Source organism: Eublepharis macularius, chromosome 4 (genome assembly GCF_028583425.1).
Source record: "Eublepharis macularius isolate TG4126 chromosome 4, MPM_Emac_v1.0, whole genome shotgun sequence".
Lineage (NCBI taxonomy): Eukaryota > Metazoa > Chordata > Lepidosauria > Squamata > Eublepharidae > Eublepharis > Eublepharis macularius.
In genome coordinates, this window is record NC_072793.1 from 41,554,218 (window position 1) to 41,572,432 (window position 18,215).

At 42.5% G+C, this 18,215-nt stretch overlaps 1 protein-coding gene across 1 annotated transcript in view; it reads left to right on the forward strand.

Moving 5' to 3' along the window:
* The window catches only part of STX8 (syntaxin 8), a 111,892-nt gene that overhangs the window by 4,588 nt on the left and 89,089 nt on the right, over positions 1 to 18,215 (forward strand). The window contains exons 3-5 of the mRNA XM_054975318.1: positions 6,678 to 6,772; positions 7,484 to 7,594; positions 16,720 to 16,844. Coding sequence (XP_054831293.1) covers positions 6,678 to 6,772; positions 7,484 to 7,594; positions 16,720 to 16,844 — 331 coding nt within the window. The remainder of the gene's footprint in view (positions 1 to 6,677; positions 6,773 to 7,483; positions 7,595 to 16,719; positions 16,845 to 18,215) is intronic.

Here is an 18,215-nt window from a genome sequence, read left to right on the forward strand (position 1 = left end):
ATATCTTCTCCCTTTCCTTACATTCTATCGTCTTTAAGATTAGGCAAGAGCATTCTCTTGGTTGTACCATTTGGATGCTAGATTGGGTGCTAGAATGCCTCTGGAAGAGGAAATCTAGAGTGGTGACTATGAAACTCTTGTACTGTAGAAATTGTGAAAGCTGGAGTGTTTTTGAAGTGGTCTAAGACACTGGGGTTTTAGTAATTAGAGTTGTACAGGAATAAATTAATTTCAGCACTTGATTTGGTTCTTGAAAAATCTGTTTTGCTCCCTAAGGATGGAGAGGAGTAAGAATTGAAATGAATGTTTTGGAAAATAGGGTGTTTTGCATCATTATTTGAGAGCGATTGTCCAGGGATAAAGTCCTGGAAAAAGAATTCAGGTGCTTTTTGATACACCTTGTTTCCTTTCCTTTCCTTTCCTTTCCTTTCCTTTCCTTTCCTTTCCGTTCCTTTCCGTTCCTTTCCGTTCCGTTCCTTTCCTTTCCTTTCCTTTCCTTTCCTTTCCTTTCCTTTCCTTTCCTTTCCTTTCCTTTCCTTTCCTTTCCTTTCCTTTCCTTTTTCTTGAATATTATTAGCTGCCTTTCCTCCAAAGGTGCTCAAGGCAGCTTGTAATATAAAATATCAAAAAACAGCAGTTAAAAATAGAGTTAAAACACAGTTAAAATACATTTAAAAGCTGCCCTAAATAGAACAGCCTTTAGCTGCCTCCTCAAGCTAGAGAGTGAGACCAGATACACTTCCCTGGGGAGATTGTTCCATGGTCATGGGGCTGTCACCGAAGAGGCCGTATTCTGTATACCCACCTACCAAGCTTCTTTGGTTGGTGGGACAGTCAGGAGGGCCTCTCCTTGTGATCTCAAGTCCTGGGCAGGAACACATGGGAGAAGATAGTCCTTCAGCTATCCTGGTCCCAAGCCAGGCTTCAAAGGATACAATCAGCACCATTAATTGGGCTCAGGAGCAGATTGATAGCCAGTTGCTGTGATACCGGGGTCACATATCAGGGCCCCAACCAGCAGTCTAGCTGCAGCATTCTGCACTAGTTGCAGCTTCTGAGCCATCTTCAAGGGTAGCCCCAAGTAGTCCAGTGGAGATGTAACTAAGGCATGGGTCACTGTGGCTCAATGTGACTGAACTAGGAATGGATGCAGCTGACACACCAGCTGAAGCTGGGCAAATGTGCTCTGAGCCACCACAGCCACCTGGCTTTCTAAGGTGATCACTGTGTCAAGCTGTGAACCTGAGTTTTCAGGGTGTGTGTGTAAGCTCATCCAAGATAGGGGAAAGCTCACATTGCTGATCAGCCTTGCTATTCACCCCAAGAACCTTTATCTTGTAAGGATTCAATTTCAGCTTGTTCACCCCCATCCAACCCATTCCTGACTCAAGTGCTGGTTCAGAACATCAACAACATCCTTCAAATTAGATTGAAAAGAAAAGTAGAGCTGGGTATCATCTGCATATTGGTGACACCACAGTCCAAACCGCCTGTTGGCTTCTCCCAGTGACTCCATGTAAATATTAAATAACTCTGTGGGGCTCCATAGTTCAATGGCCATGGAATAGAGCAGGAGTCCCTCAGTACCACCTTCTGAGACTGATGCCCCAGATAGGCTTGAACCATTGTAAAATGTCAAGAGGTGGCTCAGAAGGAAACCATAGTCAATGGTATCAAAGGCTACAGGACTAGCGGAGTCAGACTCCCCCATCTAGTTCTTGGTAGAGGTAATAAACCAATGCGACGAATGCAGCTTCTGTTCTAAATCCTGGCCTCAATCCAGATTGAAAAATCAGTCTCTTCCAAGAACTGCTAGAGCTGATCCTGCTCATGGGCAAAATCAACAGCAGACCATACATGGGCTTTCTCTGTTGTGGCCCCTATTCTGTGGAACAGCCTGCCTGAGGAGGTCAGGAGAGCCCCCACTCTCCTAGCTTTCCAAAAACGATGCAAAACTGAATTATTCAAAAAAAGGCTTTTATATTGTAGGGAGGGGGTCTCAGATGCTTCGCTAATGAGTTAGGGATCATAGACTTCACCACTATTTTGCCTTATGTACTATCTGTTGTTTTACATATGTGCTCTTATGAGATACCTGTGCTTCACGTTGTCTAATGTCAGCCCTAGAATAGCTTATGTTCTTTCAGCATTTCTTCAACTCTGTATTGGTCTAATGCTATGTCTTAGAGCCATAACAGACGAGACGCCTGACGCATGGAGGACACTCATCAGTTTCCTGCACACAGGAAGTGTAGTGAGAACCTCTGCCAGCTGAGCCCCTCTGGCGTGGCCTCAGTGGCTCGAAGCGGAGAAAGGGAAGTGGTGGCTGCAGCTCAGCTGAGCTCGGAAGTAGTGCTGGCTGCTTCCAATTGTGCCCTTTGCTTCCCTAAATACATTTGGAAACTGAGCACACTGGTGGCGGTGAGAGGGACAAGGTGGTGGCAGCTGGGGTGTGCCTTCGCGCTGAGGGGCTGGGAGCCGAGTGAGAGCTGGAGACAAAACAGTCAGAACACAGTTCTCTGAGGAGAACTGTTTTGCCTTGGAAATTAAATTATGATTATGTTTGCTGGTTGTCAACACTCTTGAAAAAGCAACACCGAAACAGGAGTCCAGCGCGACCTGTTAAGTTGTTGATAGCTGGGTCCTTTCTACAGCACAGCGAGCATCTCCATGGGATTCACCTTCAGGGAGCTGTTTCCTTGCTTACCTGTTTTTTGGAATCCATTCAGAGACTTACGGAAGAGTTTCCATTTACTTTGAACTTTTGGAGTTTTGTGAACTGTGTTGGGCATTGTTGTGTGTCACTCATATACCATTATTAAGCCTTTGTACATTATATGCTCTCAGAACTGGTACTGTGTCCTTAAATTTACCGCTGTAGGTTTTTGTTCCTCTGCAGTTCTGTTAGTGTTTGGGGCTCTACCATCGCAAAGACAAGAGATAGCAACAGCAGCACAAAATCGCGGCTGGGACAGAAAAAAGCTTCTAAATTCTGTGGTATTAAATCCTCAAATGGAGAAGTTGAGTTTCTGCTACAAAGTTTCTGCTCAGTCCAAAAAATCTTTTATAACTCTGATTGAAATGGTTTTAGTTATGACAGTAAAGCCATATATACTTTCACTTCATTACTAGGAAAAGCAAGGTGAGAAGCCCTCATGACTTAGGAGTGCTTCATGTTACACCTTGCAGTTACTTTTGGGGTGGGTACCTTAGCTTCTCCCTCTGAGGTGGAGGACACCTTGAGATGGGTGGTTCCCACCCTCTATTCAGGGACGCAGAACTAATTTGGACTTCCTGTCTTCCATTAGGTGTCACTCTTCCCTTCAGTTTTGTTCCTGCCTTGACAGGGAGAGCAGTGTCTTAGGATTCTGCCTTGGATTACTGTATACTTTTCTTTCTTTCTTTCTTTCTTTCTTTCTTTCTTTCTTTCTTTCTTTCTTTCTTTCTTTCTTTCTTTCTTTCTTTCTTTCTTTCTTTCTTTCTTTCTTTCTTTCTTTCTTTCTTTCTTTCTTTCTTTCTTTCTTTCTTTCTTTCTTTCTTTCTTTCTTTCTTTCTTTCTACACTAACAATTCTCTTCTTCAGCAGTGCCTTCTCTGAGAGTCAAGCTACAAGTGACGCTTCATACGAGGAGAACACGTGTCAGTTTCCTGAAAGTTTTCATGGGACGTGTAGGTGTCTGTTTGACTGAGAAGCTCTCAGAACTGTGCGGGGAGGAGGGGGCATCCTGGCAGACTCACGAGACTCCATCTGAGCTGTGGCCTGCCCTCTTGTTGCCTCGGTGCTCAGCCATGCATCTTTCCCCGGTGCTGGTGCGGGGGATGGCCAGGTGTGGTGGCAGGCCTGGTCTGGCTGGGTCTCGCGGACCAGGATGTTGTGGACCCATCCCCGGCTTTCCCAGGCGGCATGGCGCAGGGATCCGGCTGGCGCTGCAACTGCTGGCTTTACTGTTGGGGCAAGCATGCAGGGAGTGGGGCCGGGTGTGCGTGGCTCCAGCTGGGCTGTAACCTGCTGCTTTGCTGTTTTGGTGCCCGACCAGAAGGCCACAGAGCAGGCGCAAGGCCCAGCCGGAGCACAGGCAATAGTCCCGTCTCCCGGCTGGCCTCCCAGCCTGCGCTACCCCGGCTCACCCGGGGGGAGGGTGGGCAGGGCCTGGAAGGTGGGAGGGTTTGAAGCTTCATTGGAGGCGGAAGAACCTTTCATCCCAACAGAGTGCAAGGGAGCAGGGCCGGCTAGCCACCACCTGCATGCTGCAGTCCAGCTCTGGAGAGTTAAACACCCTCTGCTCCCCGCACAGTTCTGAGAGCTTGTCAGTCAGATGCCTACACTTTTCGTGAAAACTTTCAGGAATGTGACACGTGTTCTCCTCGAGTCAGCGTCACTTGTAGCTTGACTCTTAGATACCTGCCTTCTCCCCTGCCCCCTCGCAGTGCAGCTAGCCACAAGGAGTTCTCCTAAAAAAATTTCCCACTCTTTTCATTTGTGGCCATTACCCTCAGAGCAAATGATCAATGCATGTTCTTTGGTACCTGTCCATGTATGCCTTGAGATATCCAGTTGGGATAGTGCTTCCTGATGGGTTTATGCAAACATACAAAGATGTATATCTATCATTTATGTGCTTGCTGCAGGAAACTCTGGCAAACATATATACAGTGAACATACTGGCTTTGTAGAGCGTAAACCTGCCTTCTGATCTAGGCCTCTGGAACTGGGACTGCTGGTTTATCATCCATTTCTTTGTTGCCTGTACCTCCATTCTTTTGCCAGTGTACTGTTACAAAGCAGGTTAATTATTTCTCAAGGGCTTTTTTGTTTCCCTCACTCTCCCTGAAAGTGTCAAGTACTTTGAGTGCCTGATCATGTAAGAAGGAATCTGGAACGACTGCAAGGTGCTTGCGTTGCATCAGAAGCACCTACTACTCCCCCGCACTCTCCCTGTCCTCTATGGATTGTGGTTTATGTTATGAAACACATTGCTCAGTTGATGAATGGTCCTATGAAGAAAATTTTCCATGTTTTGCATGTGAGTAGACTTGGAGGCATTTGCTCCGTGTGCAAGTGGGAACATTTGAGTCCAGTGTAAACAGACTTCCCACAATGGCAATATTTATTGCCATAACAACTCATGTTATGGGCTGATGTTAAAAAAGCAGATCAGTCATGTTATCTGTGGCCGGGAAGAGTTTTAATGGAGAAAAATGTCCTTCGTCTATATTTGCCAAGTAGGGAAAATGTCGGCAATATCTTGTTTTTGTAGTATTATGTCACTTTTGTGTACTTGAGACAAAAAAGTAGCTGATTCTTCTTTGGCACTGAGAGGTTGAGGGTAATCTGTCATACCTCATTTTTCTTTTAAATCAAATGTATGCATAACTCAAGCTTCTCATTTGTATGGTTCAGCTACAGGATGCAAAACGGTCACAGGAGCAATTGGCTCAGAAGGAATTGTAGCCTGGGAAAGGTCTTGTGGGTAGATAGCATTGCTTCATAGATTATAGTGACCTGAGATTTTGGGGTAGGGTTACCAGCTCTGGATGGGGAAAATGCCTGAAGATTTTGGGGTGGACCTTCGAGAGGACAGGGTTTCACAGAATCACAGAATTGGAAGGGGCCGTACAGACCTTCTAGTCCTAACCCCCCTGCCCAATGCAGGATGAGCCTAAAGCATCTCTGACAGATATCCATCCAGCCTCTTCTTGAAAACTGCGTGAGGGGGAGCTCACCACCTCCCTAGGCAGCTGATTCCACCTTTGAACTAATCTGACCATGAAAAAGTTTTTCCTAATATCCAGCCAGTACCTTTCTGCATGTAATTTAAGCTCGTTGCTTGAGTCCTATCCTCTGCTGCCAACTGGAACAGCTCCTTGCCCTCCTCCAAATGACAGCCTTTCAAATATTTAAAGAGAGCAATCATGTCCCCCCTGAATCGCCTCTTCTCCAAACTAAACATTCCCAAGGCCCTCAGCCTTTCCTCGTTTGGGGAGAAAAGGAACCACAGCAGGATATAAAGGCACAGAATCCACCATCTACAGTAGTGATTTTCTCCGGGGAATTCATTTCGGTCATGTAGAGATCAGTTGTAATTCCAGGAGCTCTCCAGGTCCTGCCTGTAGGTTGGCAACCCTATTTGGAGCCCCTCGGTAAGGGAATTCCAGCATGTTAACTGGGCTGTCAATTTATCCTTTGCTCAGTTTGCAAGTATATAAAACCCTGACTCAGATTCAGGTGGTCTACAAGTTATTTAGCACAAAACTCCACACAACCTTACAGTCTGTAATGGGCCAGAGGCAGCCCCCTTGCAGTTGTGTTCTGATTCCAGGACAACAGCTTTCCACACTGGTCTCCATGGTGCTGCAATATCATTATAAGGGCAGACTGTTGCTCTTTGATTAGACTTGATTGCATTTGTGGTTGGATCCAAAATAGGAAATATTAACTGAGAGGCCTTTTCCAACTTCCTGGGGTATGGCTGGCTTCTTTTCTCAAACACACATTGTTTTTGAAAGGTTTAGGAAATTTTATCGCCATAGAGATAGACATGAGTTGTATTAGACATCAGGCGACTATTACCAATTTTGGGACAAAGAAGTTATACTGTTTCCATGTATTTTGGATGGACTTATCGTTATAATTCTGATAAAAACTGTGTTCACTTATTTCTCTTTTGTCTCCCTTAGCTTAGTGTTACCATCAGGTCACTACTGCAAAATCTGAAAGAAAAGACCGATCGTCTGAAGGACCTACTGTTTCGTTCTGTATCAACACGTCAAGTGTATCCCTGTAAACGGTTGTCTTTCTGGCCTTCCTAGTGTTGCAAGACTGGCTGCAGCATTAGGAAGGCAACTGGGCTCTTTTTCTTTCTTCCTTCTTTTAAGATTGCCGTCAAATATTGAAATGCTTGTAATTTTAATTTTATTTCGTGTTCTTGGCCTGTACGTTATGCTGTAGCATTCTTAACTAATTGAGCTGGTACTAGTGTTATTTACAAATGGACTAGTATGAATCCAGCTAGTTCCCATTTCATTCATATAGCCCCTGAAGTGGGTGTCAGCTTAGAAGATGTGCCCAGGTAATTTGTAGACATGTATAGAGAAGGTCTCAGTTAAGACCTTGTTCTATAATATCTATTAGACTTGGCATATAGATTGATAAAATGAGGCTGGAGTTGTGAAAAATTGTGCACACAGAAATATGCTGCTGTTGAAACAATAGCAGCTGTCCTTAATTTGGTAGCTGTCTGCAATTTAGTGCTTAGAGGAGAAAACTTTTGCGATGATTAAATAAGGAAATAAGTTACGTAATCATCATAAAACTTAGGTATTGTTGCTCATGACTCCCAAGTCCAGCATAGTACCTGCTGTGCTGACACGTGAATGTGCGTGTGGCTCTTCCTGACTTGATTGCTTATTTTAATACTGAAAATGTGAGTTGTAGATATTTTCACATTTACTTCTGAGAATCAACCTTAATGCAGTTCTTGTAGAACCCAACATGAAGGAGATAGACGGCAGAATTTAGTGGACGACCTTCTCACAAGACATGGACGACTTCAGGCATCTTTCAGAAATGAAGACACAGAACCTGATGTGATAAGGTATGGTATTGCCACTTTTAAATAAGCAGTGTGTGAGAGGAGCTGTTTTTCAGAACGCCTCCAAAGTGCCTCTCTGCACAGACTCTTCTTGTTTAATTGACATGATCTTTCGTATGATTGGTTTCACTCGTCATCATGACCATTATTTTCATATTTCTGTAAGTATCTTATCTACTTCAGTGTTGGACACTGCTGAGGATTCTAGCAGAATCCTTATGCCTTTTTAACATACTATACCATATTATTGTACCTGTACAGTCATTGCTATTAGTTCTTATATTGCGATAATGCCAGACTGAGTACCTTTACCGTAAGCAAAAACTTAAAGATGGTTGTTGTGGGTTTTCCGGGCTGTATTGCCGTGGTCTTGGCATTGTAGTTCCTGACGTTTCGCCAGCAGCTGTGGCTGGCATCTTCAGAGGTGTAGCACCAAAAGACAGAGATCTCTCAGTGTCACAGTGTGGAAAAGATGTAGGTCATTTGTATCTACTCAGGAGGGGTGGGGTTGAGCTGAGTCATCCTGTAAGAGTTTCCCAGGGTGTGGAATGCTAATGGCGGAAGGCTTCACTGTATCCTGAGGAGGTTCTTTTGCATATGGATTGGTACTTGATGTGCTAATCTTCTCTGCAGGGCTATTGTCGGGGATAGAATGTTTTGTTAGCCTGGTGTTTTTCAGAACTGGAAACCATGCTCTGTTCATTCTTAAGGTTTCTTCTTTCCTGTTGAAGTTTTGCTTATGCTTGTGAATTTCAATGGCTTCCCTGTGCAGTCTGACAAAGTAGTTGGAAGTGTTGTCCAGTCTTTTGGTGTCCTGGAATAAGATACTGTGCCCTGTTTGAGTTAGGCTATGTTCAGCCACTGCTGATTTTTCAGGTTGTCCAAGTCTGCAGTGTCTTTCATGTTCTTTTATTCTTGTCTGGATGCTACGCTTTGTGGTCCCGATGTAAACTTGTCCACAGCTGCAGGGTATACGGTATACTCCTGCAGAGGTGAGGGGGTCTCTACTGTCTTTTGCTGATCGTAGCATCTGTTGTATTTTTCGGGTGGGTCTGAATACTGCTTGAAGGTTATGCTTTTTCATAAGCTTTCCCATCTGATCAGTAATTCCTTTGATATATGGCAAAAACACTTTTCCTGTAGGAGACTGTTTTTCCTTGGTTGTTTGGTTCATCCTGGGTTTGATTGCTCTTCGGATTTCATTTCTGGAGTAGCCATTTGCCTGAAGTGTGTGGTTTAGATGATTAATTTCCTCATTGAGAAAGTGCGGCTCACATATCCGTCTTGCACGATCCACTAATGTTTTCATTATGCCTCTTTTCTGTCGGGGGTGGTGATTGGAGTTTTTGTGTAAGTACCGATCAGTGTGAGTTGGTTTCCTGTAGACCTTGTGACCTAACTGAAAGTTTGCTTTGCGGATGACCAAGGTATCCAGGAATGGGAGTTTTCCCTCGATTTCTTTCTCCATTGTGAATTGTATGTTCAGGTGGATGTTGTTGAGATGATTCAAAACTTAAAGGTTACATTAAAGCCAATCATAATGAAAGGCCTAAAATTACTACTTGGTCAGCTCACCAGAGCCAGTGTGCTATAGTATTAAGAGTGTAAGACTAAAACTGGTGAGACCTGATTTCAAATCTTTGCTCAGCCTTGAAGCTTACCAGATAACATTGAACTAGTTGCATTCAGTCAACCTAACCTACCTCACAGGATACTTAGAATAAGGAAGAATTTAGCACAGCTGAGTCAGAGATGGGCGCAGGAACTGTAACTGTGTAGTACTTTGAGGCTAAACATTCTCTACTGCACGGGGAGCATGACATTCAAAATAGACACATGGAAACAAAAGTGTCTCTTTGCCTACTTTAAAGCAAAGCTCTAACCACTAAAACACTGTATTTAAGATAGCTGTTCTCTCCCACTGCATATCTTTTACAGGTTAACAGCCTTCTGATTGGGAGGAGTCAGAAGTTTGTTTATTCCAGATATAAAGCGTTTCCAACCAATAATTGCTCAATATTGCCTCTACGACTTTTATTAAAAATCAGTCTTAAAACAATCAAATATACAGAGATAAGCAATGGCCACAGACTTACCTGTGGGCTCTTTTGCGGCCTGCGGAGGGTAGAAGGGCACAGGGGTGGCAGCCGCTATTGCACAAGGCCTGGCAGCTCGCCCCTGGATGGGGCAGGCAGTGGTGGCTTCCTTCCAGCCAGTGGCGGAAGGAGTGAGTTGTGAAGCCAGCCGGGCCACCAGCACATGGCTCCTGTACCAGCTTCCCTCCCTCGTTCCAGGGTATGGTGATTTTGGGCTGGGAATCTCTAAATTATTCTGATGGCTACTTTATCCTGTCACAACTCCAGGAAGGGTGGTTTTGGCATAGGGCATGGATCCTTTTTGGGGAAGGTATGAGAGCAGGAGAGCCACTGAGATGCCGTTTTGAATGGCTCTTTTGGATTTGCAGTCCACCCCTGTTGGAGCGCTAATAGTAACAGAGTATTGGAAAGAATTGTGAGCAAATATAGCAACGCTCAGGCAAATTGGTGCGTATTTTCACATCGCTGTCACGTATTGTAGCAATTTAAAATGATTTATGCTAAATGTTTCAATCTGCATTTTAAGATGGTTGCTTCCTCTGAGTGAAAAGAGTTTGAAGGAACATAAATTTTTTAATGTTGCTGTCTGTTTGGATTTTGCTAAGCAATCCTGGTCTCTTTTTGCTTATCCTGCACAGAAGGTAGAAATAGTTAATGATATATACGTAACTTAGACATTTTAGGAAAGAAAATGAGTTGCCAGGAGCAGAACTGCAGAAGAGCATCTAATCCATTCATTGTTTTATGGACTTGTAATCCCCTGGTGAGCTCTGCAAATCCTTCCAACTCTCCTGTGTGCTGGATTTTGCATTCAGCCAGTTTAACTGAGCGTGGAAAATCAGTCAGGCAGTAGCTTCCATGTAGGTGGAGATTATCTGGGCTGAGGAACTATTTAGTGTGTGCACCAGCAAGAACACAAACTGAAATATTTCCTTGGGAAGCTGCTTCACTCTGGGAGATTGCGAGGATCCGCCACCAGAGGGAGTACACCTGTTCAGGCATATGCCTCTGTTCCTGAACTCGGAGATCAAAAACCATCCCTTAAACAAGATACCTTGAGTTAAAAGTCTTACAATTGCCCCTCTTCCATTTGCTCTCCTGAACCAAAAGTAAGCTAAACACTAGGCCAGGCACATTAAAAAACAAGGGTGGTATGATCGCTAGAGGATGCGAGGTGCTGGCGTTCTTTGTTGAAAGGATAGTGGCTGTGGCCTACTTTGGGCCGGTTGAGAAATGTTTATTTCAGAATGCACACACAGTATAAAGCTATTTTACCTTGTTCTTAAGTATTTATATCATATCCCTTTTCCTTCTGACTGTGCTTGTCATTTAGCAATAGCCTGTCCCTTGGAAAGTCTAGAAATTTTTAGAAGACACTTCAGATTAGAAGATACTTCAGATTTTGGACTTTGCCATTATTATATGTTCTGTAATATAAATTAAATCTTGGTTTCCTACAGCCAATCATGACTCTACATATTTCTACAATTCCTTTCTTGGAATATCAAAACCTTGTGGGCCTGATATTTGTGTGTGTGTTTGTATGTATGGTGATGATGTAGTTGTATTGATTTATTTTGAATACATGAACAGTCATTTCCTATCTTTCTTCCTCTATGTGGGTACTACTTTTCTTTACCTAATCTATCCTGAAAGTACACCCCCCATTTTCAGAAGCCTTTTAAACTGCCCTCCAGTTGTCGCCCCTTTCATTAACCTTCTTGCATCAATGATCACATGTCTTGTCTTCATGGTGTGAAGAAATCGTGAAGGCCTTCTCAAAATTAATGTGTTTATGTTTGGTCACCATTTGGTAATTGACGTCCTTTGAAATGTGCTTTAATGTGAGTTCTCTTGGTGTGGTACAGTGGTCTTAGTTCTCCTCATTCTTATTTTAAGTGACATCTTGGGCCAGAATGCAGATCAGGGCATTGTTTTGTGTAGCACCAAAGTAGTTTACTTTCCGGTGTTGTCAGCCTTAATTAGGATACAGATCTCAGTATCCAGAAGAGCTGTGCTGTTTGCATGCCTTCTTGAACCATGATTATTTTGCTGAGCTTAAAACATTTTTCTTCAATTGCTTTTCAGTTAACCATGCAATTTCCAAGGGGCTTCCATTGCAGTTTTTCTGCTATGGAGGAATCCAGAACACATGACTATGCACACGGAACGTTGACTGTGTCAACAAGATTTTTTGTGGTTGCAAAACTGAGGTTCTGCAAATTAGGTGAGACTTCAGTTGTGCACAACGTTATCCGTGGTGTCAGATAAGGAGACAAATCCTTTGCTGGCTCATTTTCAGAAAAGCTGTAAAATTGCTTAATCTGTACATTGCTATAGCTGTGTGACTATTATTGTTTTAAAAGGATTTATAGGCCATCATTCTATTCTAAACAAATACTGAAGGCAGATAACTAACATGTCAAGTAAATGGTACTCAGTACTATATAAATAAATATAAAACAGCTCAGTAGAGTGTTAGACCTAAAGGCTAAAGGCAAGAGTGCTGTTGTGTAGCTGGGCTTTCAGTTTGCTGTTATCCATTACCCTAAGGCCTCATATTGAGCTGTTTGAAGCAGCAGTCAGAACAGGTAGTGCTACAGGCAACCTAGAAAGCATGGAGAGATTTCTAAGCTGCTGCCTAAGTTTCTGTACTTCTGCTCTTGAATCCTATTCTAGTCACATGAATGGGGATGTTGTGTAAGACAGTAAAGCCTCTTTTCTTCCAGTTGTGAATCATGTTCTCATTCTAATCAAAAATTGAGGAGTTAGAGATGAGAGAGTTTAGTAGTAATGGCAGTGAGACAGTACATGGTTTCCTTTGTATTATGAGGAAGAATTTTACCTGCACCTTCCTTGCATGGAGAGTGAAAGTGGAAAATACATGGTGGTAATATGAGAGCAAGATTCGGGTCCAGCAGCTCCTTAAAGAACAACCAGATTACCAAGGTATGAGCTTTCGAGAGTCAAAGCTGCCTTCATCAGATACGAGGAGCAGATTATGCCTCTTACAGGAACCGGTTATTTTTCTAATCCGGACAAGCTGATCTGTGCTACTACAGTCTGCCAGAAAGCTTCCCTTGTTCACAGAACCTCTGGGTAAAACCACCAGTCCCCATCCATATCCTGTTTCTTTTGATGTTTTGAAGTTGCTGTGTGTCAGATTTAAAGGGATTTGGATATCTAGAGTTGGACTTGAGTCCAGCATGTTTTAAGACATGTCCGTCCCTTTTTCTCCCCTTCAGTCTTGTATGTCAGCAGAAAACTAGAATACTAGGTAGAAACGAAGAGCATATTTTATTTATTTAAAATATTTTCTATGTCATCTTTCCACCCAAGTAGGGTCCCCAACATGGTGAACATCAAAAAATTTCAACATAAAGCATATATACAATAAAGTATATATACAACATAAAGTAGAGAGCCTCGTGGCACAGAGTGGTAAGCAGCAGTACTGCAGTCCGAGCTCTGCTCGCGACCTGAGTTCGATCCTGGCGGAAGCCGGGTTCAGCTAGCCGGCTCAAGGTTGACTCAGCCTTCCATCCTTCCAAGGTCGGTAAAATGAGTGCCCAGTTTCCTGGGGGTAAAGTGTAAATGACTGGGGAAGGCAATGGCAAACCACCCCGTAAAAAGTCTGCCAAGAAAACGTCGTGATGCGACATCCCCCCGTGGGTCAGTAATGACTTGGTGCTTGCACAGGGGACTACCTTTACCTTTACCTACAACATAAAGTATACATACACAATATTAAAACAACTCAACAAAACTTACAAGAACAGAAACTGGGAGGAGAGTCCATAACAGTTAGTGGGGGAATGCCAAACAAAACAAAATGAAGTCCTCACCAGCTGGTGGAAGACTATGATGGAATCACCCTTGGAAGGGAGTTCCAAAGTTTGAGTGCCATGAGCAAGAATGTCCTTTCTAGGGTTACCACCTGTCTATCCTCATCTGGTGGGGTCACCTGAAGCAGGACCTCCAAACATTATAATGTGCTTCAATGATGATTTTATGTATCTGTCTTCCACTGAAGCCTCAGAGCTGATCATCAACTGAATTTCGATGTCAGGTACTCGTCTGGCTGCAGGTAGTACTGGTTTTAATCGGCTTGGACTGTAGAAACTGTGCATCATCATCATCATCATCATAACTGTGCTTATAGACCACTCTTCTAGACAGATTAATGCCTCACCCAGATTGGTGAACAAGTTAGTGTTACTATTATCCCCACAATACAGCTGGGGAGCTGGGGCTGAGAGGAGTGGCTTATCCAAGGCCACCTATTGAGTTCATGGCAGTAGCGGGATTCGAACCACTAGAGTGCTGATTTGCAGCCGAACCACTTAACCACTGTGCTGCTGTGTGCGCTACAGCAGTGCATAAGATTGCACTGTTAATTTCTCCTTTGTTTTCATCTGTTTTACATTTTCTTTTGCATGTGTGAACGCTTATATTTTTGTGTGCGATGTATATAGCGCAAGTATGAAAGCACTAAATGTGTGAAATCCTTATCCTCGGCTTTTTTTGAGACGTGGCAATCTACAGCTTTTAATACAGTGAATGTATTCTCTTGTATCAACATTACAGCAGCAGTAGACTTGAAAATGCTGTCTTTGCCATGCACATGTACAGATGCTTGCACCAGTGCCTTAAACGCTTAATCTTATTTGATCATTTTTGCTGATTTAAATAGAGGTGCTCAAAACACTTCAAATATCATTACTATTGTTGGTATCCATTAGGGGGAAAATGTGATTAATCACACAGCCCGGTATTGTGTGACCTGGGTTTTGTTAAAAATAGCTGTGGCTTCTGATTGTTTGAAAGCTTGAAAGGCCTGTGTGGTCATGGTTTATGGTAAGATCTGGTTGACTAATCTGAGTTGGGAAGTTTTATAAGGATTTCCAGTGAAACAATGCATTTGGAAAGAAAAGGTGCTGTTTGTTAAGCAGTGGCACAACCCTTGATTATAACCCCCAGCATCTTTTATATTTGGGCACATTGCTAAGCCTTTTAATTAGTTAAATCTGCTCCTATAATCAAAAGCTATCTGCACACTCCACTGTGCTGTGACGATTTCAAAGATTGAAGTGATTAACTTGGCAAAGGCAGTGGGTGGCTAATTGGATAAGCTTTAATCTTCACACCACCAAAGTAAGACGGAGGAAAGAGGGAAGTTGGAGTGTATGTTGGGTGAGAAGGTAGCCTCCAGACATGTCAGAAAGGTTTTTGCTATCAGTAGGTCACTTGTCACAACCATAATTAGAAACTATAATTAGGAGTGGGGGGAGGAACTTATGCCACTAAACATGTTTGGAAGTGACAAAGGTGCTGTTTCCTTTAAGACTTTGGTGTTTTCTTTCTTTGAAAGTTTAGAGAGCTGCAACTTCAGATTGTAGAGCAGAGGACTTAGGCTGGAAAGATTTCTCTTGAAAAGCCCTGTTAGCAGTTTCTCTTTTCATTTTGAAGATTTGTTATATTAGTGTTGAGAAACTTCCCTTTGAAAAGATTTATGAGTGGTTTTTAAAACACTGTAGAGTCGGGGTTTGGTGTTTTTACATTTCACTATCTTAAGCCATTTGGATTTGTTTTGTTAAATATTTTTTCACATTGTCCTGTAACATGGTGTACCTTTTGGCACGCTGTTTCAGATTTCTGTAATCCTAGTCCTGTTACATTGCTTATTCGATGTCTCATCCTGTTGGTTGCATTGACTCACATTATGTAATACACCTTGAGTCTCAGTGAGAAAGACTGACTACAAAAACATAAATAAAACAATTTGAATAATATGTGCTAATCTTTTCTGAGTATTTGAAATGGAGAAGATTGTTTCTCAGTGGAGGATGAAATGACCTTCAGATTCTTTCTATCTCTGCAAAGTCTGTTACTCTAAAAAGCTGATCAACTGAATGGGGAACTTTAATAATGTTGGCTTTAAAATATCTGCTTGGAGTGATTACGTTTTAGATGCCTGATAATTACCTGTAGAGAATTTTGAGGAATTTAAGCATTTGTTTTACTTGCCAAAGAGCCCAAAATAATTCAGCGTTCAGAAGAGGCATTGTTTGTCTAATAGTTCAACAGACAAGGAAGTTCTGTGGCATTAAACCATGATTAATTCATTTATAGACAAGAGCCTGCTTCATCAAATGCATGATGTGCATAACTTAGACCATTTCTGGTCAGTAGCCATGTTATTCTATACTAGTGATAGAACAAAATTTTGAGTGCAGTAGCACCTTAAAGACCAACCAAATTTTCCAGGGTATAAGCTTTTGTGAGTCAAAGCTCACATCATCAAAAATGAATGGTTTGGGGCTATGAGCTTTTCCAGATGTCTTTTTTCAAGGATCGTAGTGCTCTGGATCCCCACGTGCGAAATAATCACCATACCTATCCCCATACTCTCTGCAGTCAGTCAAAAGGTGCTGCCAGCAGGATGGCCATAATAGGAACAGCAGCTGTCACACAAAGCCAGAGATGGTTACACTAAACCTTGTAAATAATAGGTGCTTTTTCTGTGGCGTTTTCGGTATAGCTTTTAAGTTTATGTCTCTCATTGCTGGGGAAGCTGGTGTCTGTAAATGTGCTCTTGGTGTATACTAGTGTTAATGTCTCACATTGGGTAAATTATATTCATGTGTGCCTTGTGAGTACTACAAAGCCATCTTCATTAAGATAAGCAGAGTTATTCCGTCATAAGCACATGTGCAAAAAGATGAAGAGAACCGTGTCATTTCAGTTTTGTCTTGTGAGTATTGTGAAAAATGTCTGTGGGGTTGTGATTTCCTTTGTGTCCACCTTTTGGATCTCCTTGGTATTTCCAGGTTCTGAGAGACTCATGTCAAGTTCCAGGTGGCCATTCAGAATCTCGTGTGTGTGACTGACTTCAGAATTTGCATAGAAATCCATGGAGTATGCGGTTTGTTTGGTGTCGCACAATGATGTGACAAACAGATGTGAGCTAAACTTCTTAACACTTTAAAATTATATCTTAAAATAATATTCCCCCCCCCCAAATGTTTTTAGGTCTAGCCTAATGACAGGAGGGGTCAAACAAGATACAACAAACCCATGGCTTGTGGAAGAGCCTGAGGAAACGAGAGGCCTGGGCTTTGCCGATATCCAGCAGCAGCAACAGAGAATTATAGAAGGTAAAATCTCCTTTTCTTTTTGGTCTTTTCAGTCCTCTCGCAGTGGCTGCATGGAACTCTTGACTGATACCATGGGTCGTTGATAACATATTTCTGAGAAAGCAACCTGGATAAGAAAATCTTTTGTCATGGAGTTTATTTGGTAACGCTTCTTCTATAATGCTTGGAGGTATCAATTCCCTGTATTCAACTTAGTTTTTTCCTAATTATCCAAAACATTTGAGCATTGAATGAATATTTGTTTTGACTCTGGGGTAGTTTTTGTGTTTAAAATTGATATTTGCCTATATGTTTGTGGGCAGCTAGGGAATAACTTAAAAGGCTTCAAGTAATTACGTACTGAGCTCAATCCAAGTACCACTGGGATTTCAGTGCCTGACTCCTCTTGGTCCCGTTGAAAGCATCAGAGTTCTGCATCTTTGGGTCACTGGCAGAATGTTTTTCTGGAAATAATCAAGCTGATCTATTACCATTTTCACAAGGAAATGTTGTTCTGATTCAGCCTTGTGGAATTAGGATAAAAAATCTTATTGGGCCACAAGATCTTGTAGCCCACTATTACTCCAAAACAATCAATAGTATTTGCTCCTCCAAGTACCTGGTCCTGATTGCTACATCATTATTAGCTTATGGCTCACCAACCAGAATGCAGCCCATATACCGTGTATGACAGGCCACTAGAACTACCCTCCTGTCGCAAATAACAGAATCAGATCAATTGCAGCGTACACGTTTTCTCTTCTCACTACTGCTGCTGTTGTAATCCCTCCTTTCTCCCAAGCTCCACGTTTTCTTTGCCCTTAATATTGTGCCAGTGATTCTGAAGTCCTTTTGCTGGAATAAACATCATTTCCTTATCACTGATTGTAACAAACCTCCTGAAAACAGAATGTACAAAGGAACAAAATATTCCTCACTTTCATATCTGAAATAATGTTTAAAGCCACAATTCTAATAAGCTAGCTTTCCCCATAAATATTTTAGGTCTTTTTAAGAGACATGGTATGTATCAAAGACATATTGTTCGATGTGTGTGTGTACTAGAAAACCACAGTCACATGCATGCGAGAAAGACCTCCGCCCAGAGTTCTGTTCAGCTGTCAGCCAGCCATATTATTTTTTTTGCCTTCCTTGCTTCAACAGCGATTGGCACATGTCCCTTTCTTCCTGCCCTTCTGAAGGATTTTTACCCATTGGCAAATGCAATCCAGAGTAGTAGATACAATACCATTAGGGGGATAAAAACCCTCTACATTTGTACAGGACAATGTTCCTGTTCAAAGAGAGCTGTAAAGTGTATTTCAGTCAATGTTGAGAGACTACAGGTGTGGTAATGCCATGTGCTCTAGATTGCAGTAGAGGATATTTTGT